A 24,489-nucleotide genomic window follows, 5' to 3' on the forward strand; every position below is an offset into this window, starting at 1 on the left:
TTTTAACTAATTATTCTTATTAATTAGGCGCTAAGTTTGATGTTTCTAGCTCTGGAAAGCAGCAAAGACTTTCAAGCACACTCTCAATTTTGGCACCCTGAGTCATAGCTCTGGTTGCCCTTCCATAGTTACAGGTCTGCCAAAGGGGCAGTGTCAGTGCCAAGACGGTTATCGTTCTTGACCTCCGCTTGAAGCGATCTTGCTTTTGGAGCCTTTCTAGCGCCCCAGGATGGAACAGAGGAGAGAACGCCAGCCAAAGAGAATCAAACCTGAGTCCTGGCACAGCCATTAGCATCTAGTGTGCCACTGGGCAAGCCATATCCGATCTCTGGGCACCAGGTTCCTCATCTAGAACATGAGAGGGGTGAATGGGTCCCATGAAGTTCTAACACTCTGCTTCACCCCCAGCTCTGACATCCCCTGTCCTAAGGCACCTCCCACTTCGGACCGTCCGCAGTGCATCCCCAGGGCAGCCTCTTCTAGTCCCAACCTGATTGTGAAGTTCCCTTTCCAATAGATGGGAGACACAAGAGTTAGCTTGGGAGGAAACTCCTTCCTGCTCCAGAAATGAGTCATTTGCTTGTTCAGCTGGAATGTCCCATCCATCATCCCCAATTAGGCAGAAAGTCTTTTTCTTGTTCTGCTATTTTATCAGATTTCAGGGTCCCTGTTCTTCTCATCCCCCCTCACCCCACCTGATACTATTTCCAACATGAGGGCAGCCCTCCCTGATTGAGACCTCCTGCAGGGTTTGGATGCCCCAGACCCCTGTCCCTAGTGGTTTTTTGATATGCCAATTTGGAGAAAACATGGATCCAATCCAGAGAGAGGACAGGCAGGAAACATCCAATTCTAAGCCCATCTCTGAGTTTGGGAAATAGCTTTCCCTCTCTAGGTTTGGTTCCTTATATGTAAAATTTGGGAATTCAACTAGATGGGTCTGGAAATTTCCTTTTTAATGCTTTAAAATCCCAGAATTTCTTGATTCCCCAGATGTGGTCCTTTCCCCCTAAAACACCCAGTGACAACTTGTAACCCAGCATGCGGGTATGTGTGTGTATGGGTGCTCTGATCTCTTCTTGCTTCTCCTGATTCTCTCTTCCTTCAAGCCCAGAGATGGCTCTGTGGGCATAGCACGGGACTTCTCTCTGTTCTCTTGGCTTCCAGCCCTAGATATGATTCATATCATCATAGACCCAAATCTAGAAGGGACCTCAGAGACCATTTATTTCATGTCCTTAATTTTACAAATGAGGAAACTGAGATTCATTGAGGTTAAGTGTCTTACCTAGGTTCACACAGGTAGTAAGTCTCAGAAGCATGATCTGAACCCAGAACCTCTGACTATAGAACCAGTGCTCTTTTCTCTTTAACTATTGTTCTCCATGTCCTCTTTTTGATCACCCCATAGCAATCCTCCAAGCTTAGTGGTGTCTCCATGACTGCTCCTCACCCCTACCTCCTCAAGCCCAAGGATGACTTATCTGAATGTGTGTCTCATTCTATACCTTAAGTTTATCACTTAGGCCTACCATTAGTCTCCCAACTGGTCCTTACATTGATCAGTCTTAAAGTCTTTTAAAATTGTTTTCATTTATATTTTTGTGGCTATTATATAAATATTTGTCTTGGTGCTCTTATTTCTCTCTGCATCAGTTCATATAAGTCTCCTCAGGTTTCTCTCATTCTAATCTTTTTTGTTATTACTTATGAAGGGGGGAATATTCCATTATATTTATATGCTATAATCTGTTTAATCATTCCCCCATTACTGGGTACCTAATTTTTTCTAATTCTTTGCTATTAGAATGACTGTAAATGTTTCTGTTCCCTTCCTTGCCTCCTTCTGCTCCCCCTTCCCATCCCCCTGCTCCAAGCTCACTGAGGGCTTAATTGGGGCTCTGTGACTTCTTCCAGGTCCAGTTGGCTGAGGTGGAGGCCTTCTCCCTGAACTCAGACAAGTCCTCTTCAATCCTTCTGGGAGATGATGTGAGCCTAGAGGATCCCACCACAGGCCCTGGGGGCTCCAAGGAAATCAAGGTAAGAGAAGAATGAGTGGAGGAAGAGTTGAACAGAGCTGCCTCTCAGCCTGTGACAGGCTGCAGGGGGTCCTTGAGATTCCCTTCAAACTTGGATTTTCTTTCATGGAAGAAAGATTGCATAGTTAGATACCAAACTATCCAAGATGGCATCCCATGTCAAGTCAGGAGAGCTGGATTCTTAGTCCCAGGGCTTCTGTTAACCAGCCATGTAACCCTAGAAAAATGACTTCCCTTCTCTGGGCTTCAATTTCTCCATCTGCCAAATACTGTGAAAAAATTCTTTCCTCCTCATCTTCCTCACAGGGCAGTGAGGAGGACAAAGTGAGGTAATGGGTAGGAAAGCATTTTTTAAAAATTTTATTTGGTCAATTTAGAACATTATTCCTTGGTTACAAGAATCATATTCTTTCTCTCTCTCCTCTCCTCCCACCTTTCCCTTAGCCGATGAGCAATTAATTCCACTGGATTTTACATGTGTTCTTGATCAGAACCTATTTCCATGTTGTTGATGTTTGCACTAGGATGATCATTTAGAGTCTACATCCCCAATGGTATCCCCATTGAACCATGTGAACAAGCAGTTGTTTTTCTTCTGTGTTTCTGCTCCCACAATTTTTCCTCTGAATGTGGATAGTGTTCTTTCTCGTAGATCCCTCCAGGTTGTTCATGATCACTGCATTACCACTAATGGAGAAGTCCATTACGTTCGATTATACCACAGTGTATCAGTCTCTGTGTACAATGTACTCCTGGTTCTGCTCCTCTCGCTCTGCATCACTTCCTGGAGGTCGTCCCAGTTCACATGGAATTCCTCCACTTTATTGTTCCTTTGAGCACAATAGTATTCCATCACCAACATATACAACAATTTGTTCAGCCATTCCCCAATTGAAGGGCATCCCCTCATTTTCCAGTTTTTGGCCACCACAAAGAGAGCAGCTATGAATATTCTTGTACATGTCTTTTTCCTTATGATCTCTTTGGGGTACAAACCCAGCAGTGCTATGGCTGGATCAAAGGGCAGACAGTCTTTTAGCGCCCTTTGGGCATAGTTCCAAATTGCCCTCCAGAATGGTTGGATCAGTTCACAAAGCAATGAATTAATGTCCCAACTTTGCCACATCCCCTCCAGCATTCATTACTTTCCTTTGCTGTCATGTTAGCCAATCTGCTAGGTGTGAGGTGATACCTCAGAGTTGTTTTGATTTGCATCTCTCTGATTATAAGAGATTTAGAACACTTCTTCATGTGCTTATTAATAGTTTTGATTTCTTTGACTGAAAACTGCCTGTTCATGTCCCTTGCCCATTTATCAATTGGAGAATGGCTTGATTTTTTTGTGCAATTGATTTAACTCTTTATAAATTTGAGTAATTAGACCTTTGTCAGAAGTTTTTGTTATGAAGATTGTTTCCCAGTTTGTTGCTTCCCTTCTAATTTTGGTTACATTGGTTTTGTTTATACAAAAAACTTTTTAATTTAATGTAATCAAAATTATTTTCTTTTACATTTTGTGATTTTTTCTAAGTCTTGCTTGGTTTTAAAATCTTTCCCAAAGGTCTGATATGTATACTAATTTGTGTTCACCTAATTTACTTATAATTTCCTTCTTTATATTCAGGTCATCCACCCATTCTGAGTTTATCTTGGTGTAGGGTGTGAGATATTGATCCAAATCTAATCTCTCCCACACTGTCTTCCAATTTTCCCAGCAGTTTTTAGCAAATAGTGGATTTTGATCCCAAAAGCTGGGATCTTTGGGCTTATCATAGACTGTCTTGCTGAGGTCACTTATCCCGAGTCTATTCCACTGATCCTCCTTGCTGTCTCTTAGCCAGTACCAAATTGTTTTGATGACCACTGCTTTATAATATAACTTGAGATCTGGGACTGCAAGGCCACCTTTCTTTGCATTTTTTCCCCATTATTTCCCTGGATATCCTTGATCTTTTGTTCTTCCAAATGAACTTTGTTATGGTTTTTTCTAATTCAGTAAAAAAGTTTTTTGGTAGTTCGATGGGTATGGCACTAAATAAGTAAATAAGTTTGGGTAGGATTGTCAGTTTTATTATGTTAGCTTGTCCTACCCATGAGCAGTTAATGCTTTTCCAGTTGTTTAGATCTAGTTTTAATTGTGTGGAAAGTGTTTTGTAGTTGTGTTCATAGAGTTCCTGTGTTTGTCTCGACAGATAGGAAAGCATTTTTTAAAACAATACTAGATTTGGAGTCCAAAAGACCTGAACTCAAATTCTTGGTCAAGCACTTATAACCTATGTGAGTTCAGGCAAAGAATTTCTTTTCCTAAGCTTTTTATTCATATGTAAAATTGAGTAATTGGACAAGATGGCCTCTGAGATTTCTTCCAGCAATAGACCCTGGAATGAACCTAACATAGCTTTCACACATATGTCACCTTGATGGGGCTTGGCTTCTACATCTATAACATGAGAGATAAGACTAGATAGATTCATGAAGCAACAAAGCTACGTCCCTATAATTTGTTGATAGTGCAGGTAGACCCCTTTACCTGGAGGTCTTATTCATCTTCTCTAAAGTCAATCCTGTTTTCTTTGCTTCAAAATGAGCCCTTCTACCTTACATCCCTAACTCTGTCAAGGACCCCAGTTTCCTTCCAGTCACTCAGATCTGAAATCTTGGTGCCATATTTAGTTTCTCATCTCCCAGTCCAATTTTCAAAATATCTCTTCAAAATAGTCATCCTCCTCTCCACTGTTATGGCCAACAGCCTCATTGGTTCTCCCTTTTCTTCTCCCCTGGACTCTTGTAATGGCTTCCTGATGCTCATGCCAGGAGCCCCATTCCCTTCCCCATGTTCAGCTGAGGCAGGGACTCAGACCAAAAGGCAATTCTGGGATTTGACCTGGGTTGTCTCTGAATTGCCCTGTCATCACTGATTCAGTCTTCTGGTAAAGAAACGCCTTAGCCAGCACATCCATAGCTCATAGGATGCCCAGGGGTGGGAAGCACTGACATCCTGAAATTATTCCTTCTTCTCTGTTCTCTGGAAGTTTCCTATGGTTCTGTCTATAGCCCAGATGAGCACACCGAAGATACCCATGCAAGGGGAACCCCCCCCCCCCCCAGATCTCTGGTCTCTACAGACACTTTGAATTTTCCCTTAGTCTGGTTCTACTCAAGTGACATCTCTTCCTTGGGCCTTAGCTTACTTCTATGCAAAATTAAGGGGGAGGAAAACCACATGCCAACTCTATCACCCCAAAGAGAACCCATAGCTATAGGTAGGAGACAGATGCCCTAAGCTCATAACTCCCCCAATCTGATGAAAGTTCAAGTCCCTGCCCTAAAGGAGACTCCAGTCTAATGGGGAGAAATGACTTCCTCCCCAATTAGGAAGCCCTCAATTTGATGATAGGGCCTCACAGACTCAAAGGAAGGCCCAAGAGCCCTTGATAACCTCCCCCATTAGGGGCAGGAGAGTCCTAGTTAGCTCAGCAGTGAGATTTTCTTTGTAATCATTTTTCTGGAAAGAAGCCAGCTATTCTCTCTGTCTCTGGCTCTCTCTGTGTCTCTCTGTCTCTGTCTCTGTGCCTCTCTCTCTGTCTCTCCCTCTCTTTCTCTGTACCTGTCTTTCTGTGTCTCTGTTTCTCTGTGTCTCTCCCTCCCTCCCTTCCTTCTCCCACCTCCTCTGCCTGCCAGGAAGGATTTTCCACCTCCAGCCTCTCTCTTTTTAAACTGGAAATTCCCTGTGCACTTTCTAGTGACCCAAATACAATATAAACTACATATATTAAATATATATGTACGTATATAATGTCAAACATAAATGGTTACTTAATGGCAGAAATTGTCGTGGGGTGGGGGAAATCTGCTGAGTTGAACACTTTAACAAAGAATGATAACATTGTGGACACTGAGATGAAGGGGAGTTTGTGATCATCTTCAACTCCCTCTTTTTACAGAGGAAGAAACTGAGACCACAAAGGTGGTAAAGGGAACACAGAGGGAAAGAGTCCTAGGCTTGGGCTCAGGAAGACTTGAGTTTAAATCCCACCCCAGATCCCTTCTAGTTGTCTATCCTTGGGTAAATCACTTAACTCTTCTCAGACTCAGTTTCCTTATCTTTAAAATGGGGATGATTATATCACCAACCTCATAAGGTTGTTATAAAGATTCAATGAGATCATACATGTAAGGTGCTTTATAAACCTTAAAGCACCATGTAAATGCTTGTTAATATGTTATTTTATTTTGCCCCAGGTCACACAGCTAGGGTAGCTGGTTGTCCCAGTGGATAGAGCGCTGAGCCTAGAGTGAGGAAGCTGACTTCAAATCTGGCCTCAGATACTTCCTAGCTATATACTTGCCTCAGTTTCCTCATCTTTAAAAAATGAACTAGAGGGGGCAGCTGGGTAGCTCAGTGGATTGAGAACCAGGCCTAGAGACGGGAGGTCCTGGGTTCAAATCTGGCCCCAGACATTTCCCAGCTGTGTGACCTTGGGCAAGTCACTTAACCCCTATTGCCTTAAACCATACTGCTCTTCTGCCTTGGAGCCAATACACAGTATTGACTCCAAGATGGAAGGTAAGGGTTTAAAAAAATGAACTGGGAAGTTAGGTAGTACAGTGATTAATGTGCCAGGCCTGGAGTCAGGAGGACCCAAATTCAAATATGGGCTCTGACACTTCTATGTGATCCTGGGCAATTCACTTAACTGTGTGCCTCGGTTTCCAAATCACTTCAGTAACCCCAAATGGGGTCATGAAGACTTGGACATGACTGAAAAAAATAACTGAACAACTAAGGTCACACAAGTAGTGAGTGGCAGCAATGAGATTTGAATCCAGGTCAGAGCATCTTCTTCTCGGAGCAGGGAGGGACTTTAAAGATCATGTGGCTCAGAGAATAAAATCACGTGAAACGTTCATACAGATAGTAAGTTGAAAACTTGGGATTTGAATCTAGGTTTTCTGGTTGCAGATCTAGTTTTCTGGGAACCATGCTAAATACTTAGAACATGTCAGAATGTATTTACCACTGAAATTAGATAATTTAAGCCTTGTAGTGTGATATGGTGGAAATAGCTCTGGATTTGAAGTCAACTTCCAAATCTCCCACTTACTATCTATGAGACCTTAGGCAAGTCCCTTCACCTCTATGGGCCTCCGTTTTTCATCTGTAAAGTGGGAGGGTTGGACCAGCTGATCTCTGATGGCCCTTCTCACTCTAAATCTAAATCTACAATCCTATAATCTGTGATCCAAGGAACGGTCCCTGTGACACACACAATGCAAATATCATCATCTCCATGTTGTAGTTAAGGAAACTGAGTCTCAGAGAATGTTTGCCTCAGATATTTATTCTGTAGAGCCTCCATCACAGAGAGACCCTAAGAGACCTTCGATGCAATTGAGCTTATTTTTATTTATTTTATTTGCAATTGAATTGAATATACATTTATTGTGTCCCTACACCAGTCTTTGGCTACAAAGATAAATATTTCCTGCCCTCCGGCAGCTTCCATTCTGGGGGGAATCCCATGTACCCAGAAGAAAGTACAAAGCATATAAAAGTGATAATCAAGATGAGGAAGAAGAAGGTAAGGAGGAAGAGAAGAAGGAGCAGCAGCAACTTGTTTATCATAAGCATAACATACTCATGATAGACAGAGCGATGTAGCTTTATGGTTAGGAAGTGTCTACATCATAACCCTGTGGACGAGGCAGGGGAAGAAGGCTTCGGTTTAGCCAGCTTGGCCCCTTGGCAGTCTTAAGCTGTGACAGTGTCAAACTTCACGAAGGCATTTGGAATTCTCTGGATCCATAGAACAGCTATTGCCTGTACAGGGTATCCCAAAAGTCTTAGAGCAATTTAAAGCTTTAATAACTTCAACAGTATATAAAACCATAAGCTCACAGAAAGCTGTCGTTTGCAAGTTCGTTTCCATTTCTTTTGTGCTTACTTAGTCTGGGGAATTGTAGTAATTTAAACAATTTTCATTTTGACAAGATGGGGCACCCAGTGATGCCTTGCATGTGCAGAAGTGGACGATGCTTTTGCAGATGAGTGAATCAGTTGAGGAAGGTCTCTTGCTGTATGGCCTTGGTTACCTGATCATCTCCATCAGACTTTTTCTTGGGGAAGTCACATCAAAACTGAGTCTTGGGCAGCAAAACCTCATTCTTGGGATGAGCCGAAGGCAAGCATTCCAATCCTTTCAGTCCTCAGTAATCAAATAGAGCCCTGATGGATAGCACAAGATGCTGCTTATGGTGCTTTTTAATAAGAAACATATCAGGGCAGCAGGGTGGTTCAGTGGATTGAGAGTCAGGCCTAGAGATGGGAGGTCCTAGGTTCAAATTTGACCTCAGATACTTCCTGGTTGTGTGACCCTGGGCAAGTCACTTAACCCCCACTGCCTAGCCCTTGGCACTCTTCTTCCTTGGAACCAGTACATAGTATTGATTCTCAGACAGAAAGGAAGGGTTTAAAAAACATTTCAACATTTAAAAATTTCAAATAATAAAGCTTCCAAGTGTTGGGTTTTGTAAGGTTGTACCTTTTACACATCAGAAGTTGTGAGACTTTGGGACTGCCCTGTATCTAGGTTATAATGTGAGTACAAGAAGACCCATTCGAGGAGCTCCCAAAAGGACTCTGTTGGCCAAAGTTCACTCCTTCCCACTGAAGCTTCTTCAGTGAATCTGTGATCCTAAGATCTTGGGATCAGAGACCATAGATTTAGTGTTGGAAAGATCCTTCAGGATCCTCTTACAGCAAGGCAGCTGCTCTCTCCACCTACACAGATTTCACTTCTGTGTCTTCTCATCCCTGTGATTCTGATCCATGTTAAAAAGAGAAAAAAACTAATGGTTTCTTGCACATGATTTACCAAACTGTTGTGATTTCCCAAGTAGAATGTCAGCTCCTTGAGGTCTGGGGCCATTTTAGCTCTGCCTTTTTGTCTCCGGTGCCCAGCGCAGAGCCTGGAACATGGTGACTGCTTAATACACTTGGGAAACTGAATGATCTCATTTGAGCCTGACAGAATTTAGGAACAAACCAGATCGGGGATTATTGGCTCCACCTGAAAGATGAAGAAACTGAGTTAAGAGGCTTGTCAGAGGCCACATAGTTAATAAAGAACAGGACCTAGGCTGGGGGCTTCTGATTCTGCAGCCAGAGTTCTCTCCGTTGGAAATAGCTGCATCCCTGATGTCAAAGCCCCCTCAACCTCCAGGCCCTAATCTGTCCACCCTTTTTCCAGCAGGGAGAATCGGAGACCCCTGACCCCATCAAAATCGGGGACTTGGGAGAATGCTTCTTTCCTTTGTCCAACACAGCCATCTCGGCAACCCCAGAGAGCTACCTGTGTGAAATGGAGAAGGATCCCTTCAATCCTGTCCAGTCCTGGCTGAAGCATGAGAGCAGTCAGGGTAAAGAGGATTGGGTTGGGGTAGTGGGGCTGATTTAGGATGCCTGCTTCTGGAGAACTCTATAAGCTGCTAAGTTGGTGGACATTGCAGGGGCCATCTAGTCTAATCCCTATTCAAGGCTTGACTGGAATGTGCTCAGTGATGGGGAACTGAACCGTAACTGAGACCATCCCTTCCATTGCTGGACAGCCCTGATTGTTAGAATCCTTGGATCAAGTTGAAATTGGCCTCTTGGTCACTTCTGTCTCATGGATGTGATGTTGGCTTATCTGGGAGGATAATATAATAGAGAGTCTGATTCTGTGTCTTCTGCAGATTTCTCCAATTCTGTGCAGAAATCTGCAATTCCCAGGGCTTATCCCTGGGGCTCCTGTCCGAAACTAAGTCCAGGGCTGCCCCTGGGGGCATGAGAGTATTTAGGATAATTGGTGGGGTGGCTGTCAGCCTTTTCACTTAGCAGTGGCCAGATCTCATCCTGCCTTCCCTCATGACTACATCATAGCGGTTCTGAAAGCAGAGGGGGAGGATCTAAGCATTCTGGAGGGAGCATTGCCATAGCTCAGAGGACCTCCTAAGCCTCTACTCAGAGTAAGACCACCATGACTCAGTGACAGTTGCCCTGATGGATTGCCATCAAAGCCCCAGCACCCATGAGGTTCTCAAACTCAGGTTCCATTTTTCTTTCCTTTTTGGACAGTTCCCTCTAGTCCATTCTCGCCAGAAGCTGCTAGCCCCCTCTTACCTGTGCCAGCAGAGTTCTTTCATCCAGCTGTGGCCACCAGCCAGAAAGTAGAGGAGAAGGCCACCTGCAAAGGAACCCTCCCCAAGATCTCTCTGCAGGGTTCCTGGGCATCCCTACGATCTCCAAGTGTCAACTGCACGCTCCTCCGACAGGTACGTGAGAGGGGTCCCAGGTCAGCTTCCCTTCTGCCCCAAAGGCAAAGACTTCTTAAGGATGGGGGTCAGGGAAATGGGGGCCAGTTCCAGCTGAAAGGTGATTACCTAGAGAGTTAAGGCCCTACAGAAAGGTGCCTATCTGTCAAGTTCAAGGCCAGTTATGAGAGAGCTAAAGTAGCATTTTCTCAGACCCCAAAGAAAGGCTGAAGAAGAAACCCTGGGCTGAGAGGCCTCTTTCAGGGTATGCTGGCAGGAAAGGAGGATGGGCGGAAGGAAAGAGCAGGACTTGAACTCAGAAGGGTAGGGCAGTGGGAGCAGAGTATGATGGAATGGAGTCAGACAACCCAGATTTGAATCCTCCCTTGGTCAATTCACCTCTTGGAAACTTAATACTTTCATCTCAGAATGGGGATGGGGTGGGGAATCAGATGACCTCCAAGTTCTCTTCTAGCCCTAGATCTCTGATTTTATAAGCTTCAGGTGAGTTGAAGAATCAATGTGGAATAGTGGAAAGAGGGTTGGCTCTGGGCTGAGATCCTATGTTCAGATTCTGACTCTACCTTGAGCAAGATTCTCACTATCTTGAGCAAGATTCTTTCTGCATATCTTGGTTTCTCCCCTTTGGAAGATGAAGCTTAGGCTTGTTTGATCTGTAAAGACTATGACCAGTCATTGTCTACGTCTATAGAGGTATTGCCATTTCATGGGATCCTTTGTCATTTCCCCTTGGAGTGCCAATGATGAATGGGAGCCAAGAGACTGCCACATAGATCATTATAGTAATCCTCCTAAAGTAAAGGCCTGACCACATCACCCCTCTTCTCAGTAAGCTCTAGTAGCTTCCTATCACCTCCAGAAGAAAACCCAAGTTTCTTTGTTTAAAGTCCTTCATGGAGTGGTTCCATCCCATTGGAGAGAGGCAGTGAAGCCTTTCTTGGTCCTCCTAGAAGCCAGTCACCCACCCTCCTGAAAATCTCCTTCTCAATATTTTGTACTTCTTTATACATGTCTATATCAGTTGTCTTGATAGAGTGTAAGCTCCTGGAGGGTAGGGGCTGTTCCATGTTGTCTTTGAATAACAATGTCTATTATGCAATAGGTCCTTAAATGCTTCTCTATTGATTGATGTCCCTAATATTTCTTGCTGGGGTAAAAAATGTCTCTGAAGAACATGACGTGGCCCAATATTTACTTTGACACTTGGCAACTTCAATACCTGCAGGAACAGAGGATGGCAGGAAAAATCTGTTTTGGAAAATATGATTCAGAATCAAGAAATAAAAGAGGTCTTATAGACTACTCAAAGATCTTATGTAAATATATTACATATAGATATATATTATTCAAGAAGAAAGGCAGGAGATGCTAAAAATGGCAAACACTGAGCAACTTAATGAAAAATGAAAAAGACCGTGTCTTAGCAGACAGGAAATGACTAGTCACTGAGGTGGGGGGACGGATGCTGATGCATTTCTGAATCAGTTATCCATGTGTGGTTAGATGAGCCAATGGTCAGAGCAAAAGTCACCATGAACACCACATTAGAAGAAAGGAATATGATAAAATGTCACTGAATGTGATCATAGCAATTCAATATGACCTATTTAAACCAGCTATTGATTGGAAAATGAGAAATGAATGAAAAATGTTCATCTCTTAGAGAAATCTAACCAGGTGTCACAATGAGGTAAAAAAGATCTCAGAAAATACTTCGGCCTGCAAACTCTCTGCCAAGCAGAGAGAGACACAGTGGTCTGTGGTTTAGAGTACAATTCATTTGCAAAAGGTAATGGAAGAAAATGATTAGTGATTGTGGGTTTTCACAAAACAGTGAAAAGCAGAAGAGGAGGAAATGAGCCTTTGGAGACCTTAGTGTCTAGAGATCCAGCTAAGCCAGAGAGCTCGTCCACTTGACATTGGAAGGAGAACAAAAGCTACTTGTGAAATGGAACAGATCTGTGGTATTTCTATAATAGTTTATTCTCATCTGCAATAATCATGGAGTGCCCATATTTGGATTTGATCATCTCAGTGCCCAGTGTGCTATGGGAGAGTGTGCCAAAGGCCTTTAGGGAGATAGAGTCAAGAAGAGTAACTGGAACTGACTTAGAGAAGAAATCTGTGAAGGGAGTTACATTTTATAGCAACCAGGGAGCAGTTTTTATTAATATCTCAAAGAAGGGAAGGGTTCCATAGAACAAATCATAAAGAATACTATTGCCCCCCAAAAGGGTGAACTAGATGGCATCAATAACTAATGACCCTATACCTACTTATTCTTCTCTAGCAAATCTTTCTGTAAATCGTCTGTGATCTGTGTACACATCAGGGGGTCCTTAAGGAAAACGGGAGAAGAGAATAGTTTAGCTTTCGTGGAAAAATCTCTAAATAGCCTCCATCTTCAAAGTCACAAAGTGGCCTGAAAGATTCCCGGAGTACCAGAACCTGCCATCCCAATAGTTCAGAGATTACAAAGGAGTACTCGATTCCATAAAGAAAGAGGCAGTCTCAAAAACCCTTCTCCAAAAAAGTGTCATCTTGAATACGAGTTACAGAACCACAAATCCCCAGAGTGGAAGGAAGCCTACTGGCAATCTAGTTCATCCAATACCTGAAAAAAGAATCACTTCTTTTTTTGGTGGGAGGGAAGAGGACCAAATCTGTGCCTTCATTTCTCTAGAGAACTCTCACCCAGAAAGTGATTAAGTGACTTGCCCATACTTGAGCTCAGATCTTCCTAATTCAGAGGCTGACCCCACCGAGTGCATCAGCTTATTCAAATCATAGATGTAGTTTTGTTGAAAGGTGGTCATGACAATTCCCCCAACAATATCAAAATGTTATTTGAACACCAAAAGGTAAAGTTCTTAATGTACTCCGGAGAAGAGAGACGGAAGCTAGAGATCAGCTTAAACTGAGACATGGAGACAAATCGCTTGGCAAGGCCCCTGTCTACATTGTTACCAAAGAGAAAGTTGGGACTAAATAGGTCTCGAGACTTCCTGTTGCTTAGCACAGTGCTTGGCATGTATTAAGCACTATGTAATTACTTCTTCTTCTCCTTAACATCATTATTATTTCCATCTCTTTACAATCTTAGAGACATTTAGAAGTGATTAAATACTTTGCCTGATGTCACTCTGGGCATGAAGGTGGCACAATGGATAGAGTGCTGGGCTTAGAGTCAGGAAGACTCATCTTCTTCAGTTCAAATATTGAGTTCAGACACTTCCTAGCTGTGTCACACTGGGTAAATCATGTAGCCATGTTTGTCTTAGTTTCCCCATCTGTAAAATGAACTGGAGGGTCAGTGGACTGAGAGCCAGGCCTAGAGATGGGAGATCTTGGGTTCAAATCTGGCCTCAGACACTTCCCAGCCATGCTATGCTGGGCAAGTCACTTAACCTTCCTTCCTAACCCTTATCAGTCTTCTGTTTTGGAACTGATACTTCGTATCAATTCTATGACAGATGGCAAGATTTTAAAAAATGAGCTGGAGAGGGGAACGGCGAACCACTCCAGTATCTTTGCTAAGAAAACCCTAAGTGGTTGGACACAGCTGGAAATGTCCGAACAATGTCCCATAGCTCCTAGATTTTGAAGGTGGGATTTGAAGCTCTGACACCTGAATGTCACCGGTACTGAGCTTCCTTCTGGCCAGGCCAGAGCTCTGCACTCCTCACTGTGCTGCGTCTGATCCCAATGGGAATTAGGGAATCCTGCCTCCCGTCACTGTATCTTATGTAGGGTCCACATAAACGAGTGCGTGTAGATAGCATGCCCTCCAGCTGTTCCTGTTTTCAGATGATGTTGCTCTAATTGCATCAAGCTCCAGAGAGGAAAAACAAAGTGGAAACAGTGAGAAGAGTGCCTAGAGCCCAGGCTGGGATGTTCAGATGGATGGGCAACCACTGCGCCAGTGCACCAGGCTGGATCAGAACGTCTGCCTCGAACACACTCTGCAGACAGATCATGCTCTGAGCTCATAATGGGCCAGGAGGAGGAGAGTGGGCTCCACTGTCTTGGGCAATCGGTCCCACATGACACCAAGGTCAATCTCTTTACCACCAATGGCTGTTCTCCCAGGGATGCTCAACAGTCATAAATGATGGAATGCTGTGAGCTCAATCAGTCAATCAACAAGAAACACCTACTCTCTTCCAGGCACTGAGCCAAGGGCTGGGGATACAACATAACCATCCCTGCCCTCAAGGAGCTACATTCTGTCAGGGGAGATTACAAGATCCATTAAAGTGTCCAAGTATTATAACTGTATTTTAGGAGCATAGATTAAGGACTGGGAAGAGCCCTCAGAGGTCATTCAGTTCATAGATGAGGATCTGGAGGGACGTGAAATAAGAAGAAGAAATAATCTATGCTTACTATGTCCCAGGCACTAAGCACTTTACCATGATTATTTCATTTGATCCTCACAATAACCCTGGAAGGTAGGTGCTCTTATTATTCCCATTTTAGAGATGAGGAAATTGAGGTAAACAGAGGTGAAGTAACTTGTCTAGGTTCACACAGCTAAGTCTAGGTCTGAACTCAAGTCTTCTTGACCCCAGACCCATCTACTTGTCACTTAGCTGTCTCCAAATCACTTGTCACACAAGAAGTTAAGTACCAGAAACTCTGGATCCCAAAGCCTGTGTTCATTTGCACTGCACCATATTCCAGCATCAATAAAATAAGAAAGAAAGGGAGAAAAGGGAGAAAGCAGAGGGAAGGAAGCATTGGAGGAGAAAGAGAGGCTGATAATGGTAAAGGAAGAGAGACAAATGGAGGAAGGATGGAAGGAGAGAGAAGGAAAGATCAAAAATAAGCAAAAGAGAACAAGGAGAGGGGACAGAGGGAAAGGGAGAGAGAAAGAGAGACAGAGAGAGAGAGGGAGGGGGAGAGAGAGAGACAGACAGACAGACAGACAGAGAGAGAGAGAGAGAGAGAGAGAGAGACAGAGAGAGAGAGAGGGAGAGGGAGGGAGGGGGTAAAAGGAAAAGACTAATTTCTGATCACTCTTGCAATCTGTATCACATGCACAGTGCCTAGCTCAGGGCAGGCACCAAGTGCTCTTGGATAAATACTTAGAATTAAGAACTAGCAGAAAACCTGGGTTTTTGTTTGGTTTTGAGTCTCAAAATCCTTATTTTTCATTTGGATGAATGAAGACAAGGTAGACCAGAGAGGGGAACTTGCTTGTCTAGGTGAACAGTAATTAGGGAGAGAAGCACTGGGACAGCTTGGGGGTTAACTGATTCATTACTCCTTACCTGGCTAAGCCCTGACCCTCTCCCAAGAAAATGATTCAAAAGCTGCTGGTGTATGGTAGAGTCAGAAGCTTTGGGTTCATATCTAGATTTTCCTACAAACTGTTTCCTTAAGCAAGTCACTTCATTTCTCATGTGTCAAATGAGGCTGTTGGAGTAGAGACCCTTAAGGGCCCTCCATCTCTCACTCCTGCCGTCTCTTACTTTCTCTCTCTTAGACCACCGAGAGTGACACATCCCTGGATGACAGCCGGAGCAGTGGCTCTGTGGGCAGCCTCCAGACCACACTGGACGACAGTTTGAATCTCAGCGACTCTCCCCAGTGTACCCTGGACCTCCCCTCAGCTTTGTGCCCTGGGCTTCCAGGTCCCCACATGAGGGCCTCACACAGGACTGTGGTGGCAGCTGCCCTCTCCCCAGCCTCTCGGCGCCGGAGTCTTCGAGGCCGGGGCCTCTTCAGTCTGCGAACCCTTCGAGGCCACCAGCGGAGCCACAGCAGCGGGGGCAGCACGAGCCCTGGATGTACCCACCATGACTCTATGGACCCCTCAGATGAGGAGGGTGTGGGCAGCAGCCTCCGTGGGGCAGGCACCAACAGCAGCGAGCAGTCGGAGACCCTCAGTAGCCTCTCGCTCACCTCCCTCTTCTCCCCTGCCCTCCCACCCCCAGGCCTTCGGCTGGCCAAGAGGTGTAGTAGCACCAGTAGCCTGTCTACCGTGGCCCCCTTGTCCTCCACCAAGGGTCCGCTGCCTCCCCTGGGGACTGAGGGCACAAAGCCCTACTCAGCTGACCCCCAGGGCTTCCTGTCCACACCCTCCTGGGGGACAGACTTCTGCAAAGACCACCGCTCAGCCAGCGAGGACGCCCAGGGGCCAGATGGCCAGCCTCATGGGCTGAGTTCCACAGAACGCAAGCCACAGCAGCCTCCCCAGGTGGAGCTGGGGGAAGGGGTGACCAAGAGGAACAGATGAGGTTCTCTGGCCCCAGGGGGGTGCAGGCCGAGGAGCGGTTGTGGTGGGGGTGCCCAGCGAGGGAAGGCCATACACTGTCGCTGTCCCTTCTAAACTCCCACTGAAGTGAGCCAGTGTGAGCTAGTGTGTCTACCAGGGTCCCGGCTGGGTGTCAAACACACTTACCTCAGGCACATGAGACGCTGAAAGCAACGTGCCCCTGAGCTGGAAAGATTATGGGCAGTCGGGGAGGAAAAGCCAGGGGCAGCTCCTGTAGGCTGGGGGCCTCTGGCCAGACTCGGAGCCAGACGGGCCCTCTCAGTATATATATACATATATACATATATATATACACACACAAAGACATATATATTTATTTATTTTTTTTACTGAAAGCTCATGACTTCCAGAAAGTGCTAAGAATAGAGAGGGGTGGGATGGGAAGGTTTGAGAAACAAAATCATTGAGAAATGATCTGATCCGACCCCGAGAGCAGAAGACGAGCAGGGAGGAGTTGTTTTCAGTCCCTGGCCTGGACCCTGATATGGGCAGCTCTCACGACATTCATTCTGCTCAGGGGCCATCTGGGGCAGCCCGTGGCCTCCGAGCTGAAGTCTGGGCCATGAACACGCCTTGGAAGAGGTTCAGGTTTTGTCCTTTCCTTCTCGATTGTATCTTAGGAGCCCCAAAGGCACGAGAACCATAACTAGCAGATAGGTTTTTTTGTTTGTTTTGTTTTGTTTTTGGTAGCAAAAAGTAAAAAGAAAGGTGGGAGAAGAAGTCCATTTTTCCAGTAATAAGAGAGAGGAGATGGATGTGTCTCCCTGGGTCAGCCAGAGCTGCTTCTTGTGACTGCAGAGAAAGGGAGAAGTCCCAGAACTCTGCAGTGTCAGGACTGGCAGGCACCTTAGAGCCACCTAGTCCAAGCCCTTTATTTTTCAGATGGGGAACCAAAGGCTTGGAAGGGATAGTTGGCTCCCCTGAGGTCAAGGAATGAGAGCTTGGACTCAACCTGGGTCTTTGGAGTCTTTTTCACAGAGTCTGGCCCTCTGGTTGTGACTTCTCTGAGGAAGCAGGACATGAGGATGGATGGATGGGTGGCAGGGCATGGGGGACATCTTCGTCTGCTGACTAGACCCTTGGTCACCAGGTCCTGGGACAGAATGACCAATGACTCCAGGCCAAGGTTTACCCTGTGTGTCCCTTGCTCCTGGAGCTGAGGGTTTAGGTCATGCCGGTGGTCACTGGCCATTCTCGCTCTCCTAAGATCTTAGTATATTTGTCCCTGTCCCTGGGCTTCTTGCTATGATCACTTCCCAGATGGGGTGGGGGGAGACCTCCTTTCCCCAAACTAGAAGGGAGCTTTGGGACAGCATAGGTCTCAGCATCTATCTGTCAGTCTCTATCTCCTCTTCAGTTCAAAGTGTTGTAAGCAATAGAGTTAGACCTTGGAGAGATGGAAAAAAGGGCAAAACATGAGTAAAGGGATAGGACATAGATCTATAACTAGGAGACAGTCACAGGCTCAGGCAGAGTCTCCATAAATAAGAGGGATTTCAGTGGTTAGTGAGTCCAACTCCCTCATTTTACAGTGGAGGAAACTAAAGCCCAGTGATTTTATGTGACTCACTCAGGGTCAGCTAGAGTCAGAAGCAGGATTTGAACCCAGGTCTTTCTGAACTTCAACCTGTTCCCTCTTAATAAGCACTCTCCTAACCTCACCAACATGTTCACATACCACTTAGCTAGGCAACAGGCACTCCTGGGCTTTCAGGGAGGACCAGCCAAAGCTTCCTAGTCTTGAGGAGGTAGGGTCACCTCTCTGCCACAACTGGGCATCAAGGAACAGTGGGCAACCTCCCTTCACTGTCACAGATCTCAACCATCTTCTAACTCCCTCTAACCAATGAACTGAGCATGCCTAGAGAGGATCAGAGGGCTCTTTATTTAGAACTGGGAGGGACCTTGTGGTCATCTTGTCCAACCTTCTCATTTCTCAGGGGGAAACACATGCACAGACATTCACTTCCAAATATGTGCTACCACTCACACATGCCCAACACCGGTGTTCAAACCCCAAATGCCATTATACGTATATATAATACACCCATGTGCTTAGACACTTTAGCTTCCCCAAACCCTTCTCAAAGTATTGGGTCAAGTTCCACTTAAGCAATAACAAGGTCCTAGAGTGGTCTTCACATCCCTTCCCCGTCCTGAAGACCCAGCTATAACTAGATGTGGTGGGGCTCACTCAGGCCTGAGGGGTTACCAGGGTACATGAGGGAATAGATAGCTCTGAGGGAAACAAGAGGTTCAGAGCAAGACCCCACTCTGGGTGTCCCCACCAAGTCCTGCAAGGAGTTACAAAGGTGGTGTTCTGGGCTGTAGAGGTGAAGGTGGTTCAGTTTACTCATCTCCCACCTTGTCATCTCAATGGAAGTTAATTGGCACCTGCATTTACTCCCAGAACCTTCCAGGATGGAGAGCCAGTCCTAAGAGAAGGATTTATGTTAATTGGATTGCCATAGCTAGAAAAGAGCCCCATTTCCCAAATGAGTCATTGGTCATGACTCCTAATGTAATTATAAACATATAAATCCTTTTATGCATTCATGTAGACCTTTCTTTACAGGCTGCAAAGTTTTTTTTAATAGGTTAATTAATGCCTTTTATTTTTACATCTTCTGATCAAAGTTCCCTGTTTCTCAGCTGACAGAATACCAGTTGGTTAACAAACTCAGAGAGGATCACCTCCTCTCTGAATTCACTACTGTTCTCTCACAAAGTACTAGATAACTCTGAGCTGTCATTTTCATTGCAGAGTCATGAATGGCATTCAACAAGCATTAATTAAGCTCCTACTGTGTGTGTGTGTGTGTGTGTGTGTGTGTGTGTGTGTGTGTGGCATTAGGGGGAAATAAGAAATTGCAGTCAAGATGAAGTCCTTGCCCTCATCGAGTATGGAATTGAGGGGTGGGGGAGGAGATAAACATGGAAATGATAGACCTGAAGTACAGGCCTGGGCAGATGAGTCCTGGACACAGCAAAAGAGAATACCATGGGAAAGATCAAGAGAAATCAGGGAAGGCTTCCTTGTATAGATAGCTTGACTTAGGGAGACCTCTGCTCCATGTCCCTGAAAGAAGGGCCAAGGAATGAGATTACCATGGATAGATTTCATTCAGAGAGGACTTGGACTCTTTTGATCCTGATTCTCACTTTAGGGGGGAGGAGAGGGAGAGAAATGTGGTTGGCTTAACTTTGGAGGAAGCCAGAAGGGAAAGAGGAGGTCCAAGGAACTTTTGCAGGGACCTGGGTGGAATTCAGGAAAGGGATCCTTCTTCCATTCTATAGCGGCTGCCATGTTTTTGTTTTTGTTTTTAAGTGATGCACCAGTTTACCATATAAGAAAGATCACAGTTTTAGGGCTGGAAAGGATTTCAGAGGCCATCTAGTATACAACTCCTTCAGGGTCATTGATTTAGAGCTGGAGGGAATCTTAGGGGCCACGGCCAGTTGAGTAAACAGAGGCCCAGGCACAAACTGATCTTAACTAATGTGTGATTTGGCTGGGCTGGGGTATTGGATTAGACTCTTACTAAGATAGACGTTTATCCCCCATCAAATGCCCAACTTGTTTTAAAGTCTTATTTGATCAATGGTCCAGGCCAATGCCCAATAGAGGCACACCTGACAGAAGGACTGACCAAGGCTGAAATGGGCAGTGTGGAGCATGACATCCACATATATATATATATAGGGTCTGCACACCCAAAAGTACACATATGCTGGGCCCTTTGGTGGGGAATAGGACAAGACTCCATCTGGGCCCTTACTCTTGGGGTGGGATGCTCTACCCCTCTGCCTATGATGTCTTCCTAACATGGCTTTCCCATTTGCCTCAGTCTAAGCCAAGTCCCCCAGGCTCTGAGAGAAGCACAATCCATTCATTCTAAACCACTCCCACTCTGGCCCCAGGGATTGTAGGAAGTCAGAATTAGAAGAGATGGTAGAAGATCAGGTCCAGATCTCCTCATTCTATAAGTCAGGCGCCTGAAGTCCAGAGAGGGAGAAGGACACGCAAGTAGTAAGCAGCAAAGCAAAGCAAAGTCCTTTGACTCCACTTTTCAGTGCTTGGACCACTGTACCACACTACTCTTCGCTGTCCCCTCCTTTCACATCTGATGACTCCAACTCTCCTCTGCAGCCCTCTAGGACAGTCTTTTTCTGACAAAGACCAACACAACTATGGACATTCTTCCAGCAGGTCCCAGTCTCCACACCTACGTCTTTGCCTCACTCTCTGTCTTGACTTGCTATAGCCAAAAACTTGAGCTGCTAGAAGCCAAAGCCCTTGTGATGAATCTGAGTTTAGTGACTGAGTCTTTTCTGTCTTTGTATCCCCGGCACCCAGCACAGTGCCTAGCATACAGTAGGTGTTTAAAAAATGCTTGTCTATTAGCAGATGGGTGAGGCCCAGAGCTGTAACAAGGATGGGGCAAACAGAGCTTTGTTCTAGGGTGCTAGCAAACATCTGTGGGATATACTCCCACCCCAAGAAGTCCCCATAAGGGTGTAGAGAGGGAGTCACGGGCCACTGTCTGTGCTCCAGAAGAATAGGATAGACTCTCTAGTGACAGACCACCCCTTTCTGGTGGAGCTTCCCCCAGACTCCTCACCCCAATTTAATTTTTGCTGGGGTCTAAAAATTCCTATTTATAGTTCTGTGTAAGACAGACATGTGGTCTGTTTCTGCGCCTGTTCTCTAAACCTTTCCAGCTTGGAAAGACCTAGTGGGGTTTGAACTCCATTGGCAAGGACTCCAAGGAGCCAAGGCCACTTCCAAGATACCAGAATAGGACCCAAGTGGAGGCAGGAAATTTTAAATAACAACTTCCCTTGATTTCATTTCTGCTCCCTCTTCCCTGCCACCCATCCATTTTGGAAGCTGCTTGTTTTCCCATCTAGGGCCCATTGCGCCACACCCCCTGACTCTCTTCATCCCTCTGCCATGACCTCTGATTGAGGAGGGAGGGAATTCCTGGATTTTCAGAGCAGCAGCTTATGCCACACTCAGATAGTACCTTGTCTTGTGCAATAATAGGAATTTCAAGGTTCAGAAAACCTGGGGGTTGTGGGGGGAGCCACAGGGAGGACAAGGAGGGACAGTTTTCTCTCCTCCAGAAAGCCCTCCATCCTAACCCTTTCTTCTTTAATTAATGAATTTCCTGTTGGATGTACAGTTTCTATGATGTGACCATTTTAATCTTAGTTGCTGATGGGTAGTATCTGCTGTTCTCTTACCATCAAGGTGTAGGAAAACCAACAGCCAACAGTATTGTATTGAATTAAAAAAGAAAAACAAAAAACCAGCTCTTTCAGAAAGTCTCTCTGTGTGTCTCTAAGACGTGTTCTCGGGTTGGGGCGGAGAGCTAGTCAGATGATCTTTCTCCTCCTTTCCAGCTCCCGTCCTGCTGTAATGGGTGCCTAGAATAGCAGGGAGATGGAGTGTCTGTGATGGAGAAGACTTCCCTGGCCATTGATCTCTAGGATATGGGGACTTCACCACAAGCCTTCCTTTCATAGGCTGTAAGAGGAGCCTAGATCAAAGGGACCAAGGGATCCATCCCCATCATGTTAAAGGAAACTAAGTCCCAGGGAGTTTAGGTGGTTTGCTCAAAGTCCCACTGGGAGTCAAAAGGGAAGGTGGGCTTTGGACCTGTGTTTGGGCTTAAGATCCAAGCTCTCCTCGGGCCATGCCTGAACTGATTCATTAATCCTGGGGTTGGTCATCTGTGTTTGACTCTGGGAGGTGGGAAAGGAGGAGCAGCTGACCTCAAGGTGGGATGAAAGATGAGGAGGGTCTATGACGAACCTGGGATGTGGGTGGCACAGGAATAAGGCTCCCAGAATGCAAAGGAAGGAGTCAGAACCCAGGAGAGCTTCCAAGGAAGGTTTCCTGAGTGAGCCAAGAGACATTCTAGACCTTGGACCTGTGAGGGCAAGGAGAGTTTGGAGGAGGAGGAAATGGTGAGGTCTGGGAAGGGGGTGGGAGGGTGAGGAGAAGGTGAGCCCTTCCTAGCTCTCTCCCCAGCTTTCTGCATCCAGCTGTGCCCCAGCTCCATGAAGTAGGAGAAGGCTGGCCAGTCTGTCCTACCAGAGCTGGGAAGGGTGAGGCATAGAGGAGGAAGGTAAGTCACCTAAAGGGATTCCAGACCGCCTTCTTGGAGCCCTAGGAGGATGTCCCAGGGTTGGCTCCTTGTCCTCCCTTTGCCCTCGGGGGTTGGTCCTGACCCATCCTTGCCTGTAGGCTGGTCCCAGGCTGTGAGAGTAATTAAGGAGACAAATTATTGTGAGCTTCTGAAGGGGGGCCAGAGATGGGGGTTGACATTAGGGATATCATTCTCACACAAGGGCTAATTTCATGCTTTGCTAGTTTTGTGTGCACAGCTCCTTTCTCTTCTGCGATGGCCCCATGAGCTGTTAGTATTAGGAGGAGCCCGACAGCTCAGCCAGTTCAACCCCCTCCTTCTCTGGGGGAAGGACCTGAGAAGGGAATGATTTATTCAAGGTCCCACAGTGACCTTGATGAGCACCACGTGGGGCTCTCACCCTTCTTTAGACTCAGGCCTGTCCTGGGGTGAGGTCTCCTCTGTGAGGGTTCCCATTGCCCTGGGAGTGATTATTTCCTGGGCCCATGGTCTTGTCTGTCCTTAATTTTTCTGTAAGGCAGACATGGTCTCATTTGCTCCTCACCACAATATGGTAAGGTAGGAGCTTTGATCATCACACTCATTTTACAGATGAGGAAACGGAGGCATGATGAGGTTAAAGAGACTTACCCAAGATCACCTGGATAGTCAGTGTCTGAAGCAGGATTTAACCTTGGTCTTCCCGCCTCCAGAATCTTATGGCGGAGGCAATGCAGGGCAGTGGACTTGGAGTCAGGAAAATCTGGGCTTAGATCCTATATCTACTACTTACTAGCTATGTGACCCTGGGCAAATTACTTCACCTCTTTGGGCCTCAGGTTCCTCCTGGGCACAGTGGAGATAATAATAGGGTCCTCATGAGGGGGTAGATGAGATAACATATGTGAAATGGTTCGCAAACCTTAAAACACTATGGAAATGGGACAGCTTGATGGCTCAGTGGATAGAGAGCCAGGCCCAGAGACAGGAAGTTTTGGGTTCAAATCTGACCTTGGACACTTCCTTGCTATGTGACCTTGGGCAAATTACTTAACCCACACTGCATTGCCCTTCCCACTCTTGAGCCTTTCAAACCAACAATTGATTCCAAGATGGAAGGGAGGGAAGGGTTTAAAACAATCATAAAGTATGACAATGTTAGACTGTGGCTGCTGTTGGGTCCAATTGCCTCAGAGGCACATAGAGGTCTTGGTTTTTGTTCTTGGAGTGGATCTGGGTGGAGGAAACATCCTTCAGCATTTCAGACTGGAACCTCTTCGGTTGTCTCCAACATTTGGAGGTTCAATGGTGCAGCCAATCTTTATCAGAGGCAAGGGCTGAGCCCAAGGCTTCCTGACACCTTGGAGGACTGACCTCCCATATTTCCTTATATTTTTCCTTACCACAAATCATATTCTAATTTGTTTTCTAAACTAAGCACATCATGAGGGCAGAGACCAGGTCTCTTATCTCTGTACCTTCTCCCCTGCCCTACGTATGGCAGGAGCTTAATAAAACCTTGTGAGATGGACGGATGAATAGAGCAATGGCTAGCTCAGTGAAGGAAAAGACATGGCCCCTACTCTCTAGATGCCCATCGAAGTTTCTGCCAGCTGCGAGATTCTGTGACTATCCCATGGTGCCCTGGGGCAGGAGAAAGCAGGCAGACACTTACTCTGAGGCCAGAGCAATTAGGAATCTCCCTAGAGGCCAGGCAGGGGCC

At 45.7% G+C, this 24,489-nt stretch overlaps 1 protein-coding gene across 5 annotated transcripts in view; it reads left to right on the plus strand.

Moving 5' to 3' along the window:
* The window catches only part of CACNA1I (calcium voltage-gated channel subunit alpha1 I), a 172,792-nt gene extending 150,845 nt beyond the window's left edge, over nt 1-21,947 (plus strand). For all 5 annotated transcript variants that reach the window (XM_056798972.1, XM_056798973.1, XM_056798974.1 and 2 more), the window contains 4 exons: nt 1,918-2,040; nt 9,290-9,458; nt 10,156-10,352; nt 15,841-21,947. In XM_056798972.1, coding sequence (XP_056654950.1) covers nt 1,918-2,040; nt 9,290-9,458; nt 10,156-10,352; nt 15,841-16,593 — 1,242 coding nt within the window. In that variant the 3' untranslated portion in view covers nt 16,594-21,947. The remainder of the gene's footprint in view (nt 1-1,917; nt 2,041-9,289; nt 9,459-10,155; nt 10,353-15,840) is intronic.
* The last annotated feature ends 2,542 nt before the right edge of the window (nt 21,948-24,489 follow it).

The sequence above is a fragment of the Monodelphis domestica genome, chromosome 5 (assembly GCF_027887165.1).
Source record: "Monodelphis domestica isolate mMonDom1 chromosome 5, mMonDom1.pri, whole genome shotgun sequence".
Lineage (NCBI taxonomy): Eukaryota > Metazoa > Chordata > Mammalia > Didelphimorphia > Didelphidae > Monodelphis > Monodelphis domestica.